The 19,003-nt window shown below is 42.3% G+C and overlaps 1 protein-coding gene across 5 annotated transcripts in view; it reads right to left on the bottom strand.

Moving 5' to 3' along the window:
* Positions 1-1,275: 1,275 nt before the first annotated feature.
* LOC119890675 (protein sidekick-2-like) overlaps positions 1,276-19,003 on the bottom strand; it is an 85,464-nt gene continuing 67,736 nt past the window's right edge. For 2 of the 5 annotated variants that reach the window (XM_038702043.1, XM_038702050.1), the window contains exons 20-45: positions 18,814-18,912; positions 18,505-18,696; positions 18,203-18,324; positions 17,933-18,042; positions 17,472-17,622; positions 15,796-16,033; positions 15,581-15,696; positions 15,214-15,403; positions 14,731-14,829; positions 14,395-14,589; positions 14,094-14,295; positions 13,859-13,962; positions 13,533-13,603; positions 13,269-13,404; positions 12,984-13,040; positions 12,468-12,569; positions 12,238-12,353; positions 11,919-12,105; positions 10,337-10,474; positions 9,546-9,728; positions 9,077-9,202; positions 8,801-8,965; positions 8,564-8,704; positions 7,219-7,387; positions 4,742-4,871; positions 1,276-3,320 (exon numbers count right to left, since the gene is read on the bottom strand). In XM_038702043.1, coding sequence (XP_038557971.1) covers positions 2,910-3,320; positions 4,742-4,871; positions 7,219-7,387; positions 8,564-8,704; positions 8,801-8,965; positions 9,077-9,202; positions 9,546-9,728; positions 10,337-10,474; positions 11,919-12,105; positions 12,238-12,353; positions 12,468-12,569; positions 12,984-13,040; positions 13,269-13,404; positions 13,533-13,603; positions 13,859-13,962; positions 14,094-14,295; positions 14,395-14,589; positions 14,731-14,829; positions 15,214-15,403; positions 15,581-15,696; positions 15,796-16,033; positions 17,472-17,622; positions 17,933-18,042; positions 18,203-18,324; positions 18,505-18,696; positions 18,814-18,912 — 3,950 coding nt within the window. In that variant the 3' untranslated portion in view covers positions 1,276-2,909. The remainder of the gene's footprint in view (positions 3,321-4,741; positions 4,872-7,218; positions 7,388-8,563; positions 8,705-8,800; positions 8,966-9,076; positions 9,203-9,545; positions 9,729-10,336; positions 10,475-11,918; positions 12,106-12,237; positions 12,354-12,467; positions 12,570-12,983; positions 13,041-13,268; positions 13,405-13,532; positions 13,604-13,858; positions 13,963-14,093; positions 14,296-14,394; positions 14,590-14,730; positions 14,830-15,213; positions 15,404-15,580; positions 15,697-15,795; positions 16,034-17,471; positions 17,623-17,932; positions 18,043-18,202; positions 18,325-18,504; positions 18,697-18,813; positions 18,913-19,003) is intronic. The other 3 variants (XM_038702056.1, XM_038702065.1, XM_038702074.1) reach the window with 3 other exon arrangements.

Here is a 19,003-nt window from a genome sequence, read left to right as displayed (position 1 = left end):
TAGTCATGTTGCTGCAGTTTGTGCATGACAATTTGGGTGGCAGTGGCCATTTACTATGTGTAAAGACAAATACAATGGCAAACATCTATACAGCCCTGAGTTGTTGAACAAGTACATGTAAATTGCAGCACTCTGCCTTGCAGAGGATAGTGGGAAAGCCTATTGTGGAACCTATTCTAGGGCTTCGCCCATGCTCACAAAACTAGGACTATGGTGCATAACCTTCCTTTCATTGAATTTCATTGACTGTCATGAAGAGGATATGTAACGCTCCTGTGTCTGCAAGTGAAATAACATAAACCAGAGGACACTATCCTGTTACGTCCAATTTCATACATTTACATTTAATACATTCAGATTTTGTCCTAATTTTGGAGTCATCAGTCAAAATGAGTTAGCTGTGTTGCAAATGTATTCTGACACACTCCAACAAGCGCGGTCAGAATTAGGACGCATTCTGTATAAGTCAGTCCCATGAGGAGATACCGAACTGAAAATATAAAAATGTAACAGATTTGTTGATGTGAAGCAGTGTCTGTGAGTCTGTGTGTGTGTTTGTGTGTCGGGTGGGGGCATACGAACAGAAGAAAACTCTGTTAAAATGTTACAAAGCAAGCGAGTTGGGCTATAAAGTACATGAGATGTGATATGATTGAATTCCAGACTTTGATAGGGAAAACCTTTAAGATTGCCCTCTATGATTCACATCATTGTAATGTAATTCAATAACCCAGAACTTACAATATTTGCATAATGATCAATTATCCATACATGATGATCCATCTACTTTAGCAAATTTCTGTCAGCCTGATTTTTAGTCTGTTAGAACTTTTGGGAAAATAAAGACTTTCCAACACCAACTATCTGTACCCTTGACATGACCCCCCCCCTTGCTTAAGATCAATGTTTTCCGGCCTGAAATAAGGAGATTACCCAGGCACACTCTCCCACCATCCCCCAGCTTTTCAGCATGCTTGCACCGGATCAGGTTCTTCTTCAAATTCTTCCCTGTAACTCATGCTCTTATGCATCTCAATTATGTCTCTGTTGTGGCTGAGAGAATCAGGTCATTTCTGCACTGTAGGAACAAGTGTCACCTACAATCACGTTGTCTTCCAGACCATACAAATAGGTCTACTTAGGACTGATTTGAGTTTCTGTTTCCTATTTGTTAATACTACTACTGTTTCAAAGCTTTAGCTCACTCTCTCTCATATGTCAGAAGTCACCCATCCTTATTCTAAAATTTTCAGATGAGGCATCAAGAAAAAGCCATTACAAAATAGAATAATTTATTTTAGGGAGCTACCATGAATAGGTCCATAATGTTTCCTTCATGATGCATACAGTGATGTTCACATTGGAAATTTGACAGATGATATTTTGGAACGACTGTCTAAGTTTATACACTACGGGTCCACCTCCAGCTCAGCAAGTCCCATTCAACCTTTAAAGTAAAGATTAAAGTAAAGATCCAGCATCCTTTAAAAAAAAATCTCATCATAATAATACGTATGAACTGTGAACATAAAAACACATTTTCAGTAATCACATCAATGCCATGTTACATTGTAACACACATAATCTCACAAGACAAGCATTGGTGCATTTCATGCATTATACCTGTGTCCTGTTGTTATCCATCAACCTTGTGAACAAACTGTGATTGTAAAATACATAACATAAACTTTACAATTTTTACTGTCAGCAAGTGACAAATTTTGTGTTGTCTGTTTCGCAGTGTCCACAAAACAATTTTTATTTTATTTTTGCATTTTTAAAAAGATGCAGAGATTTCAGTTTGGTCTCTGTTGTGAAAAAAATGTGACAGTTTTGATCTGGTCAACCATCTAGTAAACCTACTATGCAAACTCATCACATCTTTTATTAATTATGTCTTAGTAACCTGTTCAAAGACAGTAATTATTGTACTTTTCTGACAGCTATTAACAACATAATGTTGTGATGTGGTTGTGATGGGATGATATCATTTGAACCAAGAAGATTTGTGCTTTTGGTCCTTAGTCATATTCTGGGAATAACACAAAAGCAAACAGATGCACATTATGAAAGTTGTTTTAGCTTGTATATCTACTGGCATGAGTACCAGCACACAATCAACACATTCTCAAGACTACGTTAAAGGTGCCACAATGCTTTAATGTGATTCATAACATTGTCACTAGCGATGTTCTGAAAATGTTTAGCTTGAAGCTGATTGATATAAATATCTGGTAAACAATATGAGCCAAGTACATATAGCAAACACATAATGCAGGTCTAACAATTATTAGGCAGAGTGAGAAACTCACAGGCAGCTGAGGGCCACAGTGACCACCAGTGCCTCTCTCAAAGTCAGAGTCCAATTCTCACTATCAGTTTGTCCTTTGTCCAAACATCACATTATTCCATTAGAGTGGGTTTTTCCATTGTCCAGTCTCAGCAAGCCAAGTGGTCCATAATCTATATGGTGCTAAGGTGGTTGTTTTTCCACAAAGCTCTCATATTAAACAATAATACAGTGTTTTTAAAACAAGGTTTTCTTTTTTCGGAACCTCAGGTTCTATTCTCCCTTGTTTACATGGTTGTACCTTCAAATAATTTTACTTAAGCAATGCATAAAAACTGTCAAATGATTGTCTTTTCATAAAATACATATTACATGGATTAACCAATCATACGCGCTACACACAATCATACACACACACTCTTCACAGAGGAGAAAACGCTATTCAAGATGCCTGCAATGCTTAATATTGAGCAACAACTCTGTCAAGTAGACAGAAAAAAACAACAAAAGATCAAAATAAAGAAGAAGAAGAAGAAGAGCAAAATACAAATAAACCAACAACAACAAAATCAAAGACTCGTCCTCAGGGTCCTGTTGTTATTGGAAGGAGAGCTGTGTGTCAAACAAAAGAGGAGAAGCCAGCGGTAGGTGGCTGAGCGGCACAGCCCAGGCTGCTGGGGGGTCGGTAGAGGGTGCTGTGCTGGCTGGTGGGTTCGGAGGACAGCAGGGAGGGGGTGGGAGTCCGGCTTCCCTTAGACCTGAACAGAGTACCCTGGCCCTGACACTGGGGCTGTGGGGACGGGGCGCTCTGGGGGAGGAGCGGTGGCAAAGGGGGCACAGGTGGCGGGTGCTGCCGTGACTCCTGTTCCACCAGGGGCTCGGGCTGGGAGTATCCGTACGCCGGTGGACGAGAAACGCCCTTCTGCTGCCGTCGCCAGGAGTTGTAGTAGGTGGGGTCGCTGATGTAGTGGTTGACAAAAGAGTGGGTCTTCTGCCGGCTCTGATCCATCTCATATTCGCTGTCGCTGCCCTGTGAGTCAATCAGGAGAAAGAGTTAGATGACAATTTGACAGTGAAAAAACAGTCATTTGTTTAGGATGTCTGCTACGGATAATAATGACAACTATCTCTAATACAGCACTCTTACTGTCAAAACGCACAATACTGAGTCATAACACAGTAGCGTACATCTACTGAGAGAGAAGTGGAAATCTATTAATGTGCACTTCTATGGGGCAGATCATCATTTCTAGTGAGCATCTTTCACACAGAGGAGCTCACCCGTAGCCCCGTGGAGCGCACATGTGATAAGTGTACACAAGAGTGTCCTAGAATTGGACAGAGACAATGTTTACAGGATTAATTTGCTTTTGTTGTAATATAAAGCCGTCAGTCTTGTAAGTTACAAATGTGTGCGTGGGTGAATCCTGTCGCCGTTCCAACACGCTGAACAAAGCAAAAAAAAAAAAAGACAAAAAAAGAGATAGAGCAAATTACCCTCACAGACAACATACACATACACACATTAAACATTTGGCACATCTGTGTATCTGACAAGTGCCTGCCCATCTACTGATCTATTGAGACACTACGGCTTAGCAGATGTTGGAGCTCCATTTATTTGTACAAGTGGCAGGTAAACAGTGGGAGGCTATGCAGAGGAAAAGAATAACACCAGTTTGTGTAACTCAGGAGAGCAGTGTTTGTTCTAACCAGGTCGAACAATGTTTTGACTGTGCATTTCCAGATAAATTGGCCAGGGAGACCCGGCGCGAGTGTGGGAAGACAGATGTTCACGATCTGCTGCAATGGGCTTCTCTGCCTTTTTGCATTCATCATCCCTCATCACTTCTAACCTCCATGTATCGTCACTGGACCTTCCTATTTAAGACACACATACACACATGCACACACGCACACAGCCGTTCAGATCATCACATGAGGGGCTGAAACCCAGCAGCCCAGATTAACGCAACATTTCCTGTTTGAGGAATATTAATTAGTTGTGAAGACATTTCAAGACGCATGAGACATGAGAATCAGCCCCGTGCTTCCTTCCCATGGGAGAAATCAGTTTGAAAACTCAGATAAATGTCAGCCATGACTAACCTAACGCTAACAGAGGGAATTTAATTTTGTGGTGATCCACTTGAGGCAGATTGTCTTGCTGACTGTCATTAATTTATCCTCAGAAATTCTGCTTCATAATTAGACAGCTATCTAGTCTTGGCATCTAGAAAAATGGTGATTATGACAAAAAATAATGGAGGTTGTCAGTGAATGTGACAAAAGTGAAAGAAAGTGGAATAAGAGAAGTATTTTGAGTTTGGGAAGGCTATGACCTTGCCCTGGAGGACTTTTCAAACAGTTGAATTTTACTTTCTAATTTAAGTTCATTGCCTATTCCAGACATAGGGTGGACATGGGCTGCAAGCCAGGGTCACTGCTTACCTGTGAGTCAGATATCTCAGAGGGTTTCTCGGTCAGACTGCTGCTCTCTGCTGGGATCAGGTCGTTGTACTTAGTGCTGACATCCTCATCTGAGTAGTGCAGACTTCCAGGACTGGGTCTTGGTGGAGACCTGGGCAGACGGAGAAAAGGAGAGAGAAAGAGTGTCTGTGAGAGATATGAAGCAAAGGAAAGAAACAGAGAGAGAGCGCTAATGGTTATATAAGAAGAAAAAAAACATTTCATTTGATCATCATCATCACTCACAACAGATTTTCTTGAGCTCTCTGTTCATTGAGAACACATTTGAAAGCCTGCTCATTCCTGTGATTAACACCACTCAGATGACTAATGGAAGGCTGCAAAATAGTTCTAAAAATGAAGAAGCTTCACACCCCACAGGGAGTTCAGTGGGATCAACACACAAAGAGTAAGGAAGAGATTATAATTGGTCTTATTCTTTTGCAACTTCCTTCTGATCTTTGCAAAGTGTCAGTTAGGAGCTTAGGTAGGGGGTCATTTCTGCTTGACTTCAGCTGACCTTAACCGTCATGAGATGCACAAACAGCAGCTTGTATAAAAACATGAGCACCATGAAAGGATTCTTTGCGGTGATTAGAGCTGAATGACTGTACAGTTTGAGTCAGTCAGGGACTTAGACCTTCTGTAGAAAAGCTGTGTAACTAAGCATGGCCCTGAGCTCAGCAAAGAATTATAAAGTTCTTTTATGAGTGCAGGTCAAGTAAAAAGACCCCTAGCTTCTTTTTGGCTCCAGTCATCAAGTCCATAAAGTGAAGCAGAGAGAAACATCTGTGTGGACAATTATTTTTCTTCTTCTGCAGTAATGACTGCCGCTGTGTTCAAGGTCTGCTGAGATTTAATTGGATGCCAAAAGGGCCAAAATTGGACCACTACCCTCACGTCACTGAGCTACATCAGTGGGCTCAGTGTGTAACTCAGGCTAACACAGCATTAAGGGAAGAGTTTGCTCGGCTGGCTTCAGCAAAAGACTGAAGAATTATATAAACTAAGAATGGCATGAAAGTAAATGTTTAAGTGATCCGGAATGGAAAGCGTTGTGTGTGGGGGCAGAATAGACACGCATAAAACGCTGTGATGTCAAGTGTAATATTAAACCATAAAGCAGACAACCTTGAAGACCTCTCAAATAAAAATTAATATTTACTGAGATATATGTGGGAGCTAAATCACTGGGAATGTCAAAAACAGGAAGCTTAGAAGTCACAACATGACAACGGCCATGAAAGGGTTGACACAACAAAGGGACATCTCCTTTGGGTTAAAGGGGATGATGATGAGGGGGCGGACTGTGAACCCCCCCCCCTCCCCCCATCTACTTAGAATTCAGTCAAGGTTTAGTCAGACATTAAAAGGATGGGGCCACATGAGCATTAAGGGAGGAGCGACAGATCTTGCTACCGATCACACTCTAAAATGCTGCCAGTGAGTGTTGAATTATTTAGGAGTACTGTATTTCCCCCCTTGCCTTATCTGTCTAACTCATCCCTCTTTCCTTCACCCTTTCAAATATCCCACAGGGAGCCCTCCCACTCTTCCTCCTTAGTCCACAGATCATTAGCAAATATTATGGTACCAGATTGGAGCTCTTCAAAGAGAGGGAGCAACTGAAGACCCTTTGATCCAGTTCTTGGCCTCCTTGGTCAAGGAGAAAACAGCACAGATTCCTCCGTCCTTAATGCACCCCTTCTGACACATTACACCAAAACATTTTTTTTGCTGTGACGAGAAGCAGACTCTGAACTCCCCTCCCCCAACATAACCATGTGACCATCCAACCAGTCACAAAATGGGTGACCCCTGTCTCCACACAGGACATTCCCTTTGCTTCTCGTGCTGCAGTTTGTGAAACTCCTCTTATCTAATGTTTACCTAAACGTTACCAAAGAGCAAGCCTGCCAAACTCCTACTGACGGTCAGAAGGACATGTTCTCATTTCAATGGCGCTGTACTTTATGTTGAGATAGCTCTCACAGCACCACACTCAAGAGAAACTCTGGGCTGAAGGCCAAAAGAAAACGGCCGGCTCTGACCCATAAGCACCCTTTGTCTAAAGCGGTGATGGACAGACAAAGAGCACATGCAGAAGCTCATGAATGCTAATTAGCTGGTATTGTGCTGTCCCTTTCTATAAATTGTTGCTTCGCACAAACACTGAATATCAACAAGGGGAGCGGAAGGAGGCTCAAATCAGCAGCTGGGCTCCTCGAGGCTCGGCTTGTTCTCTCAAGACTGACAGACTATTGTGAGGGAAGCGGGGAACATGCAACACTACATTATTAATTCCTAGCGGTATCATGAGCAACACACTGAATTGTAAGAGGAAAGTCAGACAAGACTGAGCAAACATAATGTTAGAAAATGAGTGCAATGGTCAGCTGAACATCCCGGGTGATTGTTACTATATGACCAGTGGCAAGTTTCAGGTGATTGTGACTGACCGTGTATAGATGCCGTTCTTGCGGCAAAAGGAGTTTTTCACGGAGAGGCGTCTGTTGTTCAGCTCCAGGGATGGGAAGCGTCCCTCGTCCAGGCGCACCATCTCTCCGTGGGTCAGTGGCAGAGCTGTGCAGTTGGAGTGGTTGCCTGGACAGGGGTATGAGGATGACACTGTGTGGGTTGTGGAGTGAAATAAGTGATTTGTGATCTTCAGTCGAATCAATTTCAGCCTTAGGGATTGGAACACAACACAATCAAACAGGCTTGAACTTGCACATAGTCCTCTTGAATTTATCTAAACAAAAAATAAATTATATACAGCTATTTCAATGATCACATCCTCAATTTTAAAGTGAATTAAGTACTGCTTTTTGACTACATTGGTAGTATATCATCAGTCAGTCAGTCAGTCAGTCAGTCAGTCCCACTGTCCACTCCTGGCCTCTAGTAAAACAAACAGCCGCTGTAGGACCCACCAGCCTTATGGGTGAGAAAATTGGGGAGGGATTGAGAGGGGCTAAGAAGCCCTCTTTGTGTCCCCACACAAACACAGTCCTTGTCTGAACTGGTCGGCCCCCCCCCCCCTTACTGACCCTGGTCACCATGCTAAATACTGACTAAGCTAAAAAGTCACTAGCACGAGACTTTAGGAAGGCTTGACCTGACCCTTCACTTCTCCCCCCAAATCTCCCTCCTTCCCGTCTGACCACTCTGTCCATCCACAATACTAGCTACTCCATTCTACAGGGTGACTAGACCATGTCTCAAAAATTAGCCCCAGGTGCCCTCACTGTGTTTACTTGCCAACCTTAATTTGAAGTATTAACAATAAAGTCTACTAACATTGATTACCTTTCCCTACCTTATGTTTTTGGGTTAGAAGATAGAAGGTTTCTAGGAGCAGCAGTGTCACCTGGGATAATTCACAATGTTGAAAATTGGCTTCTTGATACAGTGGTGTGAGAGCCACTAGTGCTGTAGTTATATAATTACTCTCAGTCTGACTAATGACCTGAGCATTAAACCACTGCCAAGCCATTTATCTCAGTATTGATCCTCACTATAGGAACAATATGTTTATTCACCTGCCTATTCCAGTAACCTTTACTCTCATCTTTCCCCTGTCAGCCAAACAATGTTATGGAAATCTAGGTAATTTGTCTAATTGTGTGAGCCTTCACACTCCCTTTTTTCTAGTGTTGACTTCGGATGTACAATCATTAAAATGCAATTCTCAGCAGAGCTGTCCAAGAGGAAGACAAATTCCAGTCAATAGCTTAAGTTGCAGCAACAGACGGCGAAACTGAGATATTGGTGGCGTGTTTAGCTGACAGTTGGGTTTCCTACCTGAATCTGCTTTTTTGGTGTATTTTTTACTCTGGCCTCGGATGATGAGGATGAAAACAAGGAGGAGGATGAAGATGAGGCCCACCAGAGCGATAACAACCAGGAACCACCACTCCTCGTAGAACGGAGACACTTTCTGGGCTGAACACATAACAAATAATAGACATTAATAAACAAAAAACAAAACAAGTCTTGTTTTGTTATCACACTGTGGTATTATTTTTCAGTTTAAAGTACCTGATATAGAGGGGGAGGGGGCACTGGGTGACCCATAGCCATAGTCGTTGACTGCAATTACTCGAAAGTCATAGGTGACCCCTTCTCGTAGCATGTCCAGGTTAAGTGTGTAGGATGTCACTTCTTTAGGAATGTCTTTGATAAGGATATCCCACAATCCTTCATCTAAAGGTAAGATACAAAAATATATGAATATATTAACAATAAAATTTTTTGTCATCAGGTAGGAAACACTAGTTGAGGTACTGGGAAAAAATGTTTATGCATGAGGCTCACCAGAGGGTCTTGCCTCGATGACGTATCGTGTGATGGGTGCACGGCCTTGATCACCACTGGTCCAATGCAGTGTGAGGGCAGGGCCATACCGAGAAATAAAGGGTTCTCCAGGAGGGCCTGGGGCTCCTTGGGAAGACAAAAAATGTTGTTTATCAGAATCAGTTTTATTGCCAGGTATGTGTACACATACAAGGAATTTGACTCAGGATTGTACATTGCTCACGATGTACTTACTTATACAATAATAAAATATAATATATAATAATAAAATAAAATCAGACACAAACTACAGAATAGACAACACTAATATACGCACTATGAACAAAACAATATAGACATATTGACAAATAGTGCAGTGATCAGAGTGCATAAGGCCTCCTATGATTGAAGGAGGCACTCTAAAAGCCTATATTATTGACATGAACATCATAAAAAAGCAGTAATACATCACATATTTAGAGAGTCCCACCTTCTCCAGGCCCAGTAGTGATATTGGCCTCCACCTCTGGGCCATATGTGAGTGTTTTGGCTCGGATGCGGAAGTTATAGGTGACGCCATCAACCAGGTCTTTGATCTTCAGCCACAGGGGAGCGCTGCCCTTCACATCTACTGTCACTATCTTACTGACACCTGGAGTGCGAGGAGAGGAGTCTGTACAGAAAACACTAAGACTCTAGAAGCTGCTTTTCTACAAGCGACAAATAGCCAAGCTTTGTCCATATGATCAGACACATGGAGTCACACAGACAAAGAGTTAGAACATCTAGACATACTATCAGAGACATCTTTGCATATAAATATAGATATATAGGTATCCAGATAGTAGGAGACACCAGGACCTTTTTATACAGCAACTGGTATTCCCTGTCTTAACTGCTCTGTTTGGCTTTGCTCTGGGTCCATTAGTGGATAGCAGAGGGACCACAGCAGCCTCAGATCAGCATTCCACCACTGCTCCCAATTACTTGACAATCTGGTCCAGGCAACCCACACTTAGCCAGCTATTAGCCATGTTTCTCTCAGTAAGAGATGTAGCTGTGCAAAGTCTCACCAGAGCATTCCAACACATTTTTATCAGCCATGCCGTATATGTTTCTGCAGGGCCTACACTCATCTGTAACAGATTAGAACATGAGCTTAAGCAGCGTGAGTTAAAAAGAATACGGTAACTAGGCAAGAGGTTGTAAATCACTGTCTGAGAAAGCCAGCTGAGGAATGTCAAGACAGGGCAGAGTTATTAGGCTTCAGGAGTTTCTCACCATCGACCGGAGTGCAGGGCTCATAAACCAGGCGGTAGCCCTCAATGATGCCGTTGGCCTGCTTGGGCTCTCCCCAGGACACATTGACCGAAGTGGTGGTCAACTCACTGAAGTGGATGAAGTTGGGAGCACTCGGCGCTATTGGTGAAGAATGAGGTGATGAGGTGGTGAGACAAAACACTACATGCACTGCATGCTCAGCTGCAAAACTACAATGCAGTGACGTGGAAATGCCATCTTGGAGTATATATATTTATGAAAACCTTTGAAATTGTTAGAATTCTGTAATAATGGCACAAACTGGAAAATAACTAAATAAATTCATTATGTATTCATAATACTATCCAACAAGCAATTTGAAGCTCAGGAAAATTCATTCATTCTTGTGGTTTTCATAAGTCGCAATAGTAATTTCGCACATTTTCAGCTAAGACAGACTTTTAAAACAATTGGGTAAATCACACGGGCAACTCAAACAGCACTGGACTAGTATGACTCCAAAGGCAATATGATGTATTCATACAAGTAAAAAATATCATGTTACTCTAGGTGGCATGAAACAGAAATACCAGGTAATTTAAACATGAAAGTGGTTTCATTGTTCTTTAACAGGGCATGAACAATAAAATGCCTTGTGTGTGTAAAAACAGGTACTGTGGTGTGTGGACTGTTTAAGCACATGACTCACTAAAAAAATTTACTCAACGTTGACATGATTGTGCAAAGTCATTCTGTGACCTTGAACAAGAGCTGTGAGAATGCTGTCTGCTGACCCAAGCCAGATCCAGCTAAGTGTCAGGATTTCACCACATTTCTGCATAAAATTCACAAAAGCTTGTGTTGGCTCACTTCCCAGTGCCCTCTGGTGCAGAGAGCCAAAATTCCTGCCTGTGTTTTTAAGTTCTCAGCACTTTGTATCCATGGCCAATGTCACAGCCTTCAAGGGGGCGGATAAGACAAGAGAAATGTATACTGCAAACCATTTTGTGCTGAGACCGCAGAGGAGGGACTCGTGCTAGCTAGTAAACACAGACGTCTTTGTTGGGGCCAAAAAAACTAATCTACATGTGTCCCCCGCACTCTGTATTCATTGCTCCTCCGCTGTCATTAGGCTTCCACCCCCATGGCTTGTCCTGGAGGAGGTGCCAAGAAGACTCTGATCTCTTATGCTCTATCTCACAGGATGAAATTAAACTCTTAAGCAAAAAAAGAATTCTATTTCTTGGTGAACAGGAGGATCGGGTATTACATTATTTGTCTTAAAGCTGCAGTGCTTCAGTTCTACTTTGCAGTTTTGTGTAACACAGTGACTTAAGATGAAATCACTCATCATCTATTCTTTTGTAGGTATCTTTTGTGACTGAACAGACAACTAACCTTGAGGTACTACTTTACACAAGCACCTGAGAACAATAAACAATATGGTTATTAGTTTCACTGTACAAATGACAAAGGGGGACTGATAGAGGCATACAGAACCTAAGAGTGTGAAATGCTATATGGTGTTGGCAGAAGCTGCAAGATAAATGTCACTGATCTTTTGAAGATCTCCACAAACACATCTGGATTTACTGTAACTCACCTGCTTGCTGAGTGCGCCCTCTGGTGGGCAGGGAGCGGGGTCCATCCCCTGCAGCATTGAAGGCCGCCACACTGATCATGTAGGTGGTGTAGCCTGTCAGGTTTTTAAGTTTCACCCCGAGCTCCGGCAGGAACAGAGTACGCAGGCGCTCTGTCTCATTCTGGAGCTGAAACTCCCAGAAATATATCTATAAACAGAATAAAACAGTTCAGAGTGCAGAATTCATGTTCATTCATGTTTTTCAATGAACGTATAAAAATAAGAAAGGCATGATGTAAGTTTGGCTGGTTTGTAGCAACACAGAACACATTATTGATACCTTGTAACCCTGTATGTCCCCATTCTGAGCATCCAGAGGAGGAGGGTCCCATGTGACATCCAGCTGTGTGGCTGTTGAGGACTGGACCACCACATTCTGGGGAGGGGATGTTGGGACTAGGAATGGGCAGAGTGTTAATATGTTGCATATGAATTGCTTAACATTTAAGATATAAAGATTAAACTTAAGTAGACTAACACATATGCTGCACAGTGAGAGAGGAAACATACCCGCCTCTCCAACAAACACTTCGTGTGGCGCACTGCTGGGACCCTCCCCCACAGCGTTATACACACTGAGACGGATCTCGTAGCGTTTGTGTTTACTCAAATCTGCAAGGGGGAACCCATAGCAGCATTATAATAGAACAGTTAAAATAAAAGAGCAAAAATAAGTTACTCCAGAGAGACATACAGTCATAGCGATGCCTGTGGCAAGACATCACAAATTGAACAAGGCAAACTGGTGAAAAGATGGGGTTGTTGTGGGGACACGAGAAGATCTCAGTGATAAAAAAGAAAGAAAAAACACGGAAATAATGACAGGCCAACTTGGAGTTAAAGTCATATACACAGCATAAGCTGCAGTCCCTCAGCGGATACAGCCTAGTGGGAGGATGGTGTAACATACACTTGCTGCAAACTATCATACAAACGGCATATTTTGTGCAAGTAAAATTAAACAAATGACATGCAAACAGATGGAGAGTGATGGAAGAGAGGCATAAAGGGTGATATAACACTTACTCTCCAGTTCATATTGGGTGAGCGAGGATTCACTCAAGTTCCTGATGCTGTAAGGAGCTGCAGTTTGGATAGAGGATGGGCGGGATTAGGGAGAACGAGGGTAGTTCACAGGATTGAGAAAGAGTGGCAATCAAGTGTCTATTTTGCAAAACACTGTAGGCCTTACTGAAAGCATCAGAGCAATATGTGGATGTAAAAATAAGTACATTTAAGAGTCCAGCTAGCACCACTGTCTGCATATAACCAGAAGTAGCTGATGAATAAGCAGTGAAAAAGTAAACTCACCAGTGAGATCAGCCCAGTTGGCAGAAGGACTGTTAACTGTGCGGATAGTGAAGCTGCGTAGACGGTCATAGTGTAACTCCCGGTACCTGACTCTGAACCCCAACAGGACTCCATTTATGTGATCCTCAGAGGGCGGCTACAAAGAGATGAGGTCTGCTTAATTCCCAATACTGAACAGACAAACTCCCCCCAAAAAACAAATGCCACTTTCACTATTTATTCTTCCATTCACAAAACACACTGCACAGTTTTTCAACAGCGTACCTGCCAACGGACCAGTACGGACGTGGTGGTGTGAGGTGTAACAGACAGAATTGTCGGAGCTTTGTCTGGGGCTAGAGAAGATGAGAATATTTTTTTTGTGTTAGCAACCCAACACAGCTCAGGAGAGTAATATATTATTCAAACAGTCTGGTAGGGAACCGCTTGAGAATAAATACATGTGCTGTTGACGTAAAGTATTCACTTCGAAAAGTCAAAACATTGCTGTAAAGGCAAACAATCACAAAAGTGTTCTTGAACAACTATAATGAGTCTTCTGCATGGTGACGTTTGGCCCATGTCTAATTACTGCAGTCACAAGTTCTTACCGTCCTGTAGCGTAGTGATGGCCTCACTCTCCTGGCTGTATTCACTGTCACCAATGTCATTGGTGGCTTTTACACGGAACTGGTAAGAGGTGAAAGGCTTTAACCTTTAAAGAGAGAAAAAAAGTGCAATGTCTATGGCATGTACATCATGTTCTGCCCTACTCACTTCTATTTTCTGACTGCATGAATAATAAAAAAGTGCTGATGCATAGGGGAATAAAATTTTCACATTTACCTATCCACTATGTAGGAGTGTGTCTCGTGGCTGACTGATGCAGAGTGGACAGTCCAGTTGCTGTCAGGCAGCTCTCTGTACTGGACTGTATAGTAACGAACTGGGGAGAGGCCGTCACTGCCTGGTTCCCATGACAACAGCACTCTGCGAGCGTGGACTTCCTCTTGAGGCACTATGGGTCGGCTCGTGGGTTGTGGTCGGGCTGAAGAGTACACACACACAAACTCAGTCACTCTCAAACTTCATATTTAGAGGTGAATGATTTAGATAATAGATTTCAGCTGCCGTATTTTACACTTACCTCTCTTTTCTGTTGTGACCACCAATGCCTCAGCAGCCTCCCCCCAACCCTTTCGTGTCTGAGCAGTGAGGCGGAATACATAAACCATTTCTGGTTTCAGTCCAGACGCTGTGTACTGTCGCGCGCTGGGACTCAGCACGTCTACGGTGGCGGCGTTGCTGTTTGAAGAGTTTCTTCTGTATGTGATCTGATAGGCTAAGGAGACAAACCCATACCAATATAAAATGATGCATAAAAAAGGAAGAGGAAAGAGAACAATTCAGCTGCACTACAAAATCAAACAATAGTAGACGGAGATGAAAGTCACAGATGAAAGTCTGTGTATCGAAAACCCACCCAAGATAATGCCATTGGGCTGCGCAGGAGGTTGCCAAATCAGCCTGACTGAGGTGGTCCTGACTTCTGGGAAGAGGATGCCGACTGGAGGGCCTGGTACTATCACACATAAAATTTGCAGAATGACAGATCAGGCAAGAGTGTTATACGTGGCATACATTTAGTGATCAAAACTGGATCAAGGAAATATATTCATTTTAAAATGCAGAGCCACAATTCAGTTATTATCAAATTGTTATCAAGACATGATTTAAAAAAACTCTCTTTAACATATTTCTTCAAACAAGGAGTAATAAGAACATAAAGAACAGTTCAGTCATTTAAAAAACAACCTCAAGCAAGAAAATGCTTGATACAAACTGATTAGCGACAAGTTACATAATCTCAACACAGTAAAAAGATTTTTTTAAATTTGTTAAGAGAAAAATACAATTTCAAAGATAACAACAGGATTTAACAGGTTGGTAAGATGGATATGTTTACCATCATCCAGGGTCCTCTCTAAAATGGATGGTGAGCTGCTCCTTCCATCTCCTATACGTGTGAAGGCTAGGACCTGGATCTCATACAGGACATACTTGCCCAGACCACTCAGCTGGACACTGTGGCTGGTGTTGCCCTCCACTGTCCAAAAGTTTGGAGCTGTGTCTGAGTCCTTCTCCTTATACACAACCTGAAATACACGGGGAATCTTATACAGTTAGATGACTTTGGAAGTGAGGAGTAAAAAAGTAAACACAGAAAGATGTTTTCATACTTTCAAAGTAATTTTATCGATGCTCAATCTGCTAAATACTGATCTTAATTACATTTCATTGTTATACAGAAATAGAGAAAATTCTCTGCACACCTTGTACCCCAGGATGAGTCCATTGCGGTCAGTCTCTGGGACTTCCCCCCACCGCACCAGGATGCTGCTTGAGGTGGTGGCGAAAGCTGACACGTTGGTGGGACCACTGGAGGGCACTACAATAAGAGGTAAAGGACAGAGCTTAGCACACTTCAAGCACACCTGCATGATGAAGTGTGTGGTTGGAATGTGTATGCATATATTTCCTTTCTCACCCGACTCCCTGGTCCTGCCGTGGACTGGCTGGCTCCAGGGCCCAGAGCCAATGCCATTGATGGCCTGAACTCTGACCTCATACTCTGTCCACTCCTCCAGGTCCTCAATTGTGAACTCCCTCTCCAGCCGGTCCATGATGACATGGGAGAGAACTCCCCCTTTAGACCCGGCTTTAGAGTACTGGACCCGGTAGCCAACGAGATCTGGATTCCCATTGTATTCCCACTCTGGAAGAGGCTAAGAGGATTTTTTTCGGTTTTTATTCCCCCAATTCAACCAAGATCTATATAAATGACATCATAACTAAGTGCATAATGAAGCAATAAGCCATGAGAGGCAGTACTTTACAGTGATTTTACAACAGCTAAGAGGTGTTGTCAGGAACGATGAGATGCAATATGGGAGGAGAGGCTAAACCCTCTCAGCACTTCACTGTATTGAGAGGTTTTAATAAAATGTGTTAATAATCCATTGTTTGAAAATAAAAGCACATTCACTGAATCAGTTAAATCAATTATAACTTAATCCTAATATATTAATACTTTTATTTTAATAGGTAATATTATAATATAATAATAGTAATGTAGTAGGGAAAGGCAACTAAAGCCATGGCTGCAATACTGGTTTGAGTACATTAATGCTACAATTAACTTTTATGCAAAAGTGTGTTTTGGGGGTGCTTGCAATCACTGTAAAAGGCATTCAGTCAGTAGGAATCTCTATGCAGTATATCTTACACTGACTCATGCATAATTGTGCATGCTAAGTGAGCAAAATTTGTGCTGGGCTTATTTCTATGAAAGTGCCAGGAAATGGACCACAAAATTTTTATTACAGTTCAACACCCAGCTTTTGAAAAGGCCCACAATCATTCAGCTATGTCATTAACTTGTAGAGCCATATCACATAGCTGACACCCCTCGGCTGTTAAATCCAGGTAACATGCACTCTTTATAATCCTGCAGGAGCTGCAGGAGTATCTTGCATCTGTGTCTCTCGCTGCCTGGCACTGCTCAGGCACTGGCACAGCAATGATAATGGACAGATGTAGCGAAGAATAGATTAGCCAAACGCTGACGCAGGAACCAGCAATAATCAAGGACAGTGCATGCAGCTTTCCAAAACCCTATCAGTGCCATCACCTGCATTCATCAAATAACAGCCCCAAGAGCACAAGGACAGATTTACAGAAAAAGGAAAAGGCAACATTTCACGAACAAAAGAGCACAATATAATGAAGACATAATATAGTGTGCTAAAGTCTAAGGTTCTGAATTAAGGTTTCGTGACAAAATGTATCCTTGTGAGACAATTAAGTTGAAGGCAACTGTCATGGAGAAAGTCATAATTTACTGTCAAACCTTTTAATATATGAACATTTCGATTTTTGTGTTTTTATATGCAAAATTAAATCGCCCAAATCTGATTTTATAAAGCTTATCTTATAAATGTTGTATCCACTTAATATCCCATGGGCATTTTGCCAGTTCAGTCCCAACAGGATTTTACACCATACCAATGAGAAGGAACAAAAAGAAAACACATAGCAATTTCAAGTAGCTTGTTTGCATGCAAAGGCATACTTAAATCTACAGCACAAATTTCATCAGTCCAAGTCTGAATAGGAATGTATCTTATTATAAAATCATAGTGGCAATGAGTCATGGCAACTTACCACCCAGCGAAGCCACAGGCTCGTCTCACTGGCTGTGCGTAGGGTGACATTGGCGGGGGAGATGTCTGGAGGGGCCTGCAGGGTCTCGATCTTCCTGGAGGGCTGACTGGGTGGACTGGTGCCCACAATGTTTACCTGACGCATTCTGAATCTGTGGTAAAGGAAACCAGCTGATGGTGGATAAATCATATAACGGTGGGTGTTTAATCATAATGATATGGAAAGGGATTGGATTACATTAGATTAGATTAGATGAAACTTTAATAATGCCCGAAAGGAAATGTTGTCATTGTAGTAGTATAATGTAAAATAGGATCTATTTATGAGTAAAGAACCAAAGATTGATTAATAGAGACAAAGGGTAATAAATTACAAATGTTTAGATTAGCAGACTTTTCACTTTGCAACGTTTCATATGTGTGTGTGTGTGTGTGTGTGTGTGTGAGACAGTGTGTGCTCACCTGTAGAAAGTATAGGGGTTCAGGTCCAGGACCTCCAGTGATCTAGCATCAGGTTCATTAGCCAGCTGATGAACCATCAGCCACTCTTCATTCTCTCCTATTATACCAATCTGAAATGCACAGAGAGAACGGGGTGATATCAGCAGCTAAACAAATTGATGATTGAACAAATTGATCGACAAATTAACTGGTATTGTAAAACACGCGCACCAATACTAAGTCATCAAACAACTGTTCTCATTATGTTGAAATGGAAATGAAGCGTATTACCTGGGCTTCAACTTGCCAACGGGATATGGATGTCTTGCCATCATAACCAGGTTTGAACTGCAGCGTGACAGAGCGAGGGCCGATGTTGGAGATGGCTAAATTGGTCGGAGGACCGGGCAACTCTGCGGAAGAGGATGAAGGAAAGACAGGTTAAAATAACATTCCAGCTATCACTGCTTTTAGAAATAGCTGAGTGGAAATCAGCTGAGTCCCAGAAAGCAGAATGACTGTTTTAAAATCTTTTAGCCCTTACTAAGTACTTATGAAAGTCAAATAGTTCATCTTCTGATTTCAACACTGACCTGGGGGTACACCAGAGGAAATAGTGGAGGCTGAGAGCTGGCCCTGGCCCTTGGAGGTCATGGCTGCTACCTGGATGGTGTAAGTGGTGAGGGCAGTGAGCCCAGTCACCTTGTACTCCTGCGTTAGGTTGGGCAAATAATGGGTCACTCGAGTATTGGTCCTGTTGAACTCCTCCCAGGAGATACGATAGCCTGGAAGAATTGGCAAAATTTAAGTAGTAGTAGGTAGGTAGGTGTCCACAGTAAACACAGCTCGGTGACTTGATAAATTGAGAGAAGCAGAGTTATATCGTTATCTTTAATGGTTACCGGTGAGAACACCGTTTTTCTCTTGAGGCTCCTTCCAGCTGACTTTTAGCGAGGTGTCCAAGATGTCAGTGAAGCTAAGGTGGCCCACAGCACCAGGGGCTATAAAGAATAATAAAAAAGTGGCAATAAACGAACAGAGCAACAGCCTGACAAGTAATTATTTTACAAATGCTATAATATACTGAATGGG

This window comes from Micropterus salmoides, unplaced genomic scaffold, assembly GCF_014851395.1.
Source record: "Micropterus salmoides isolate LMB-PRFRI ecotype aquatic unplaced genomic scaffold, ASM1485139v1 Ms_hic_scaffold_10, whole genome shotgun sequence".
Lineage (NCBI taxonomy): Eukaryota > Metazoa > Chordata > Actinopteri > Centrarchiformes > Centrarchidae > Micropterus > Micropterus salmoides.
Note: the sequence above shows the minus strand (reverse complement) of the source record. Positions and strands in the feature narration are given on the sequence as shown.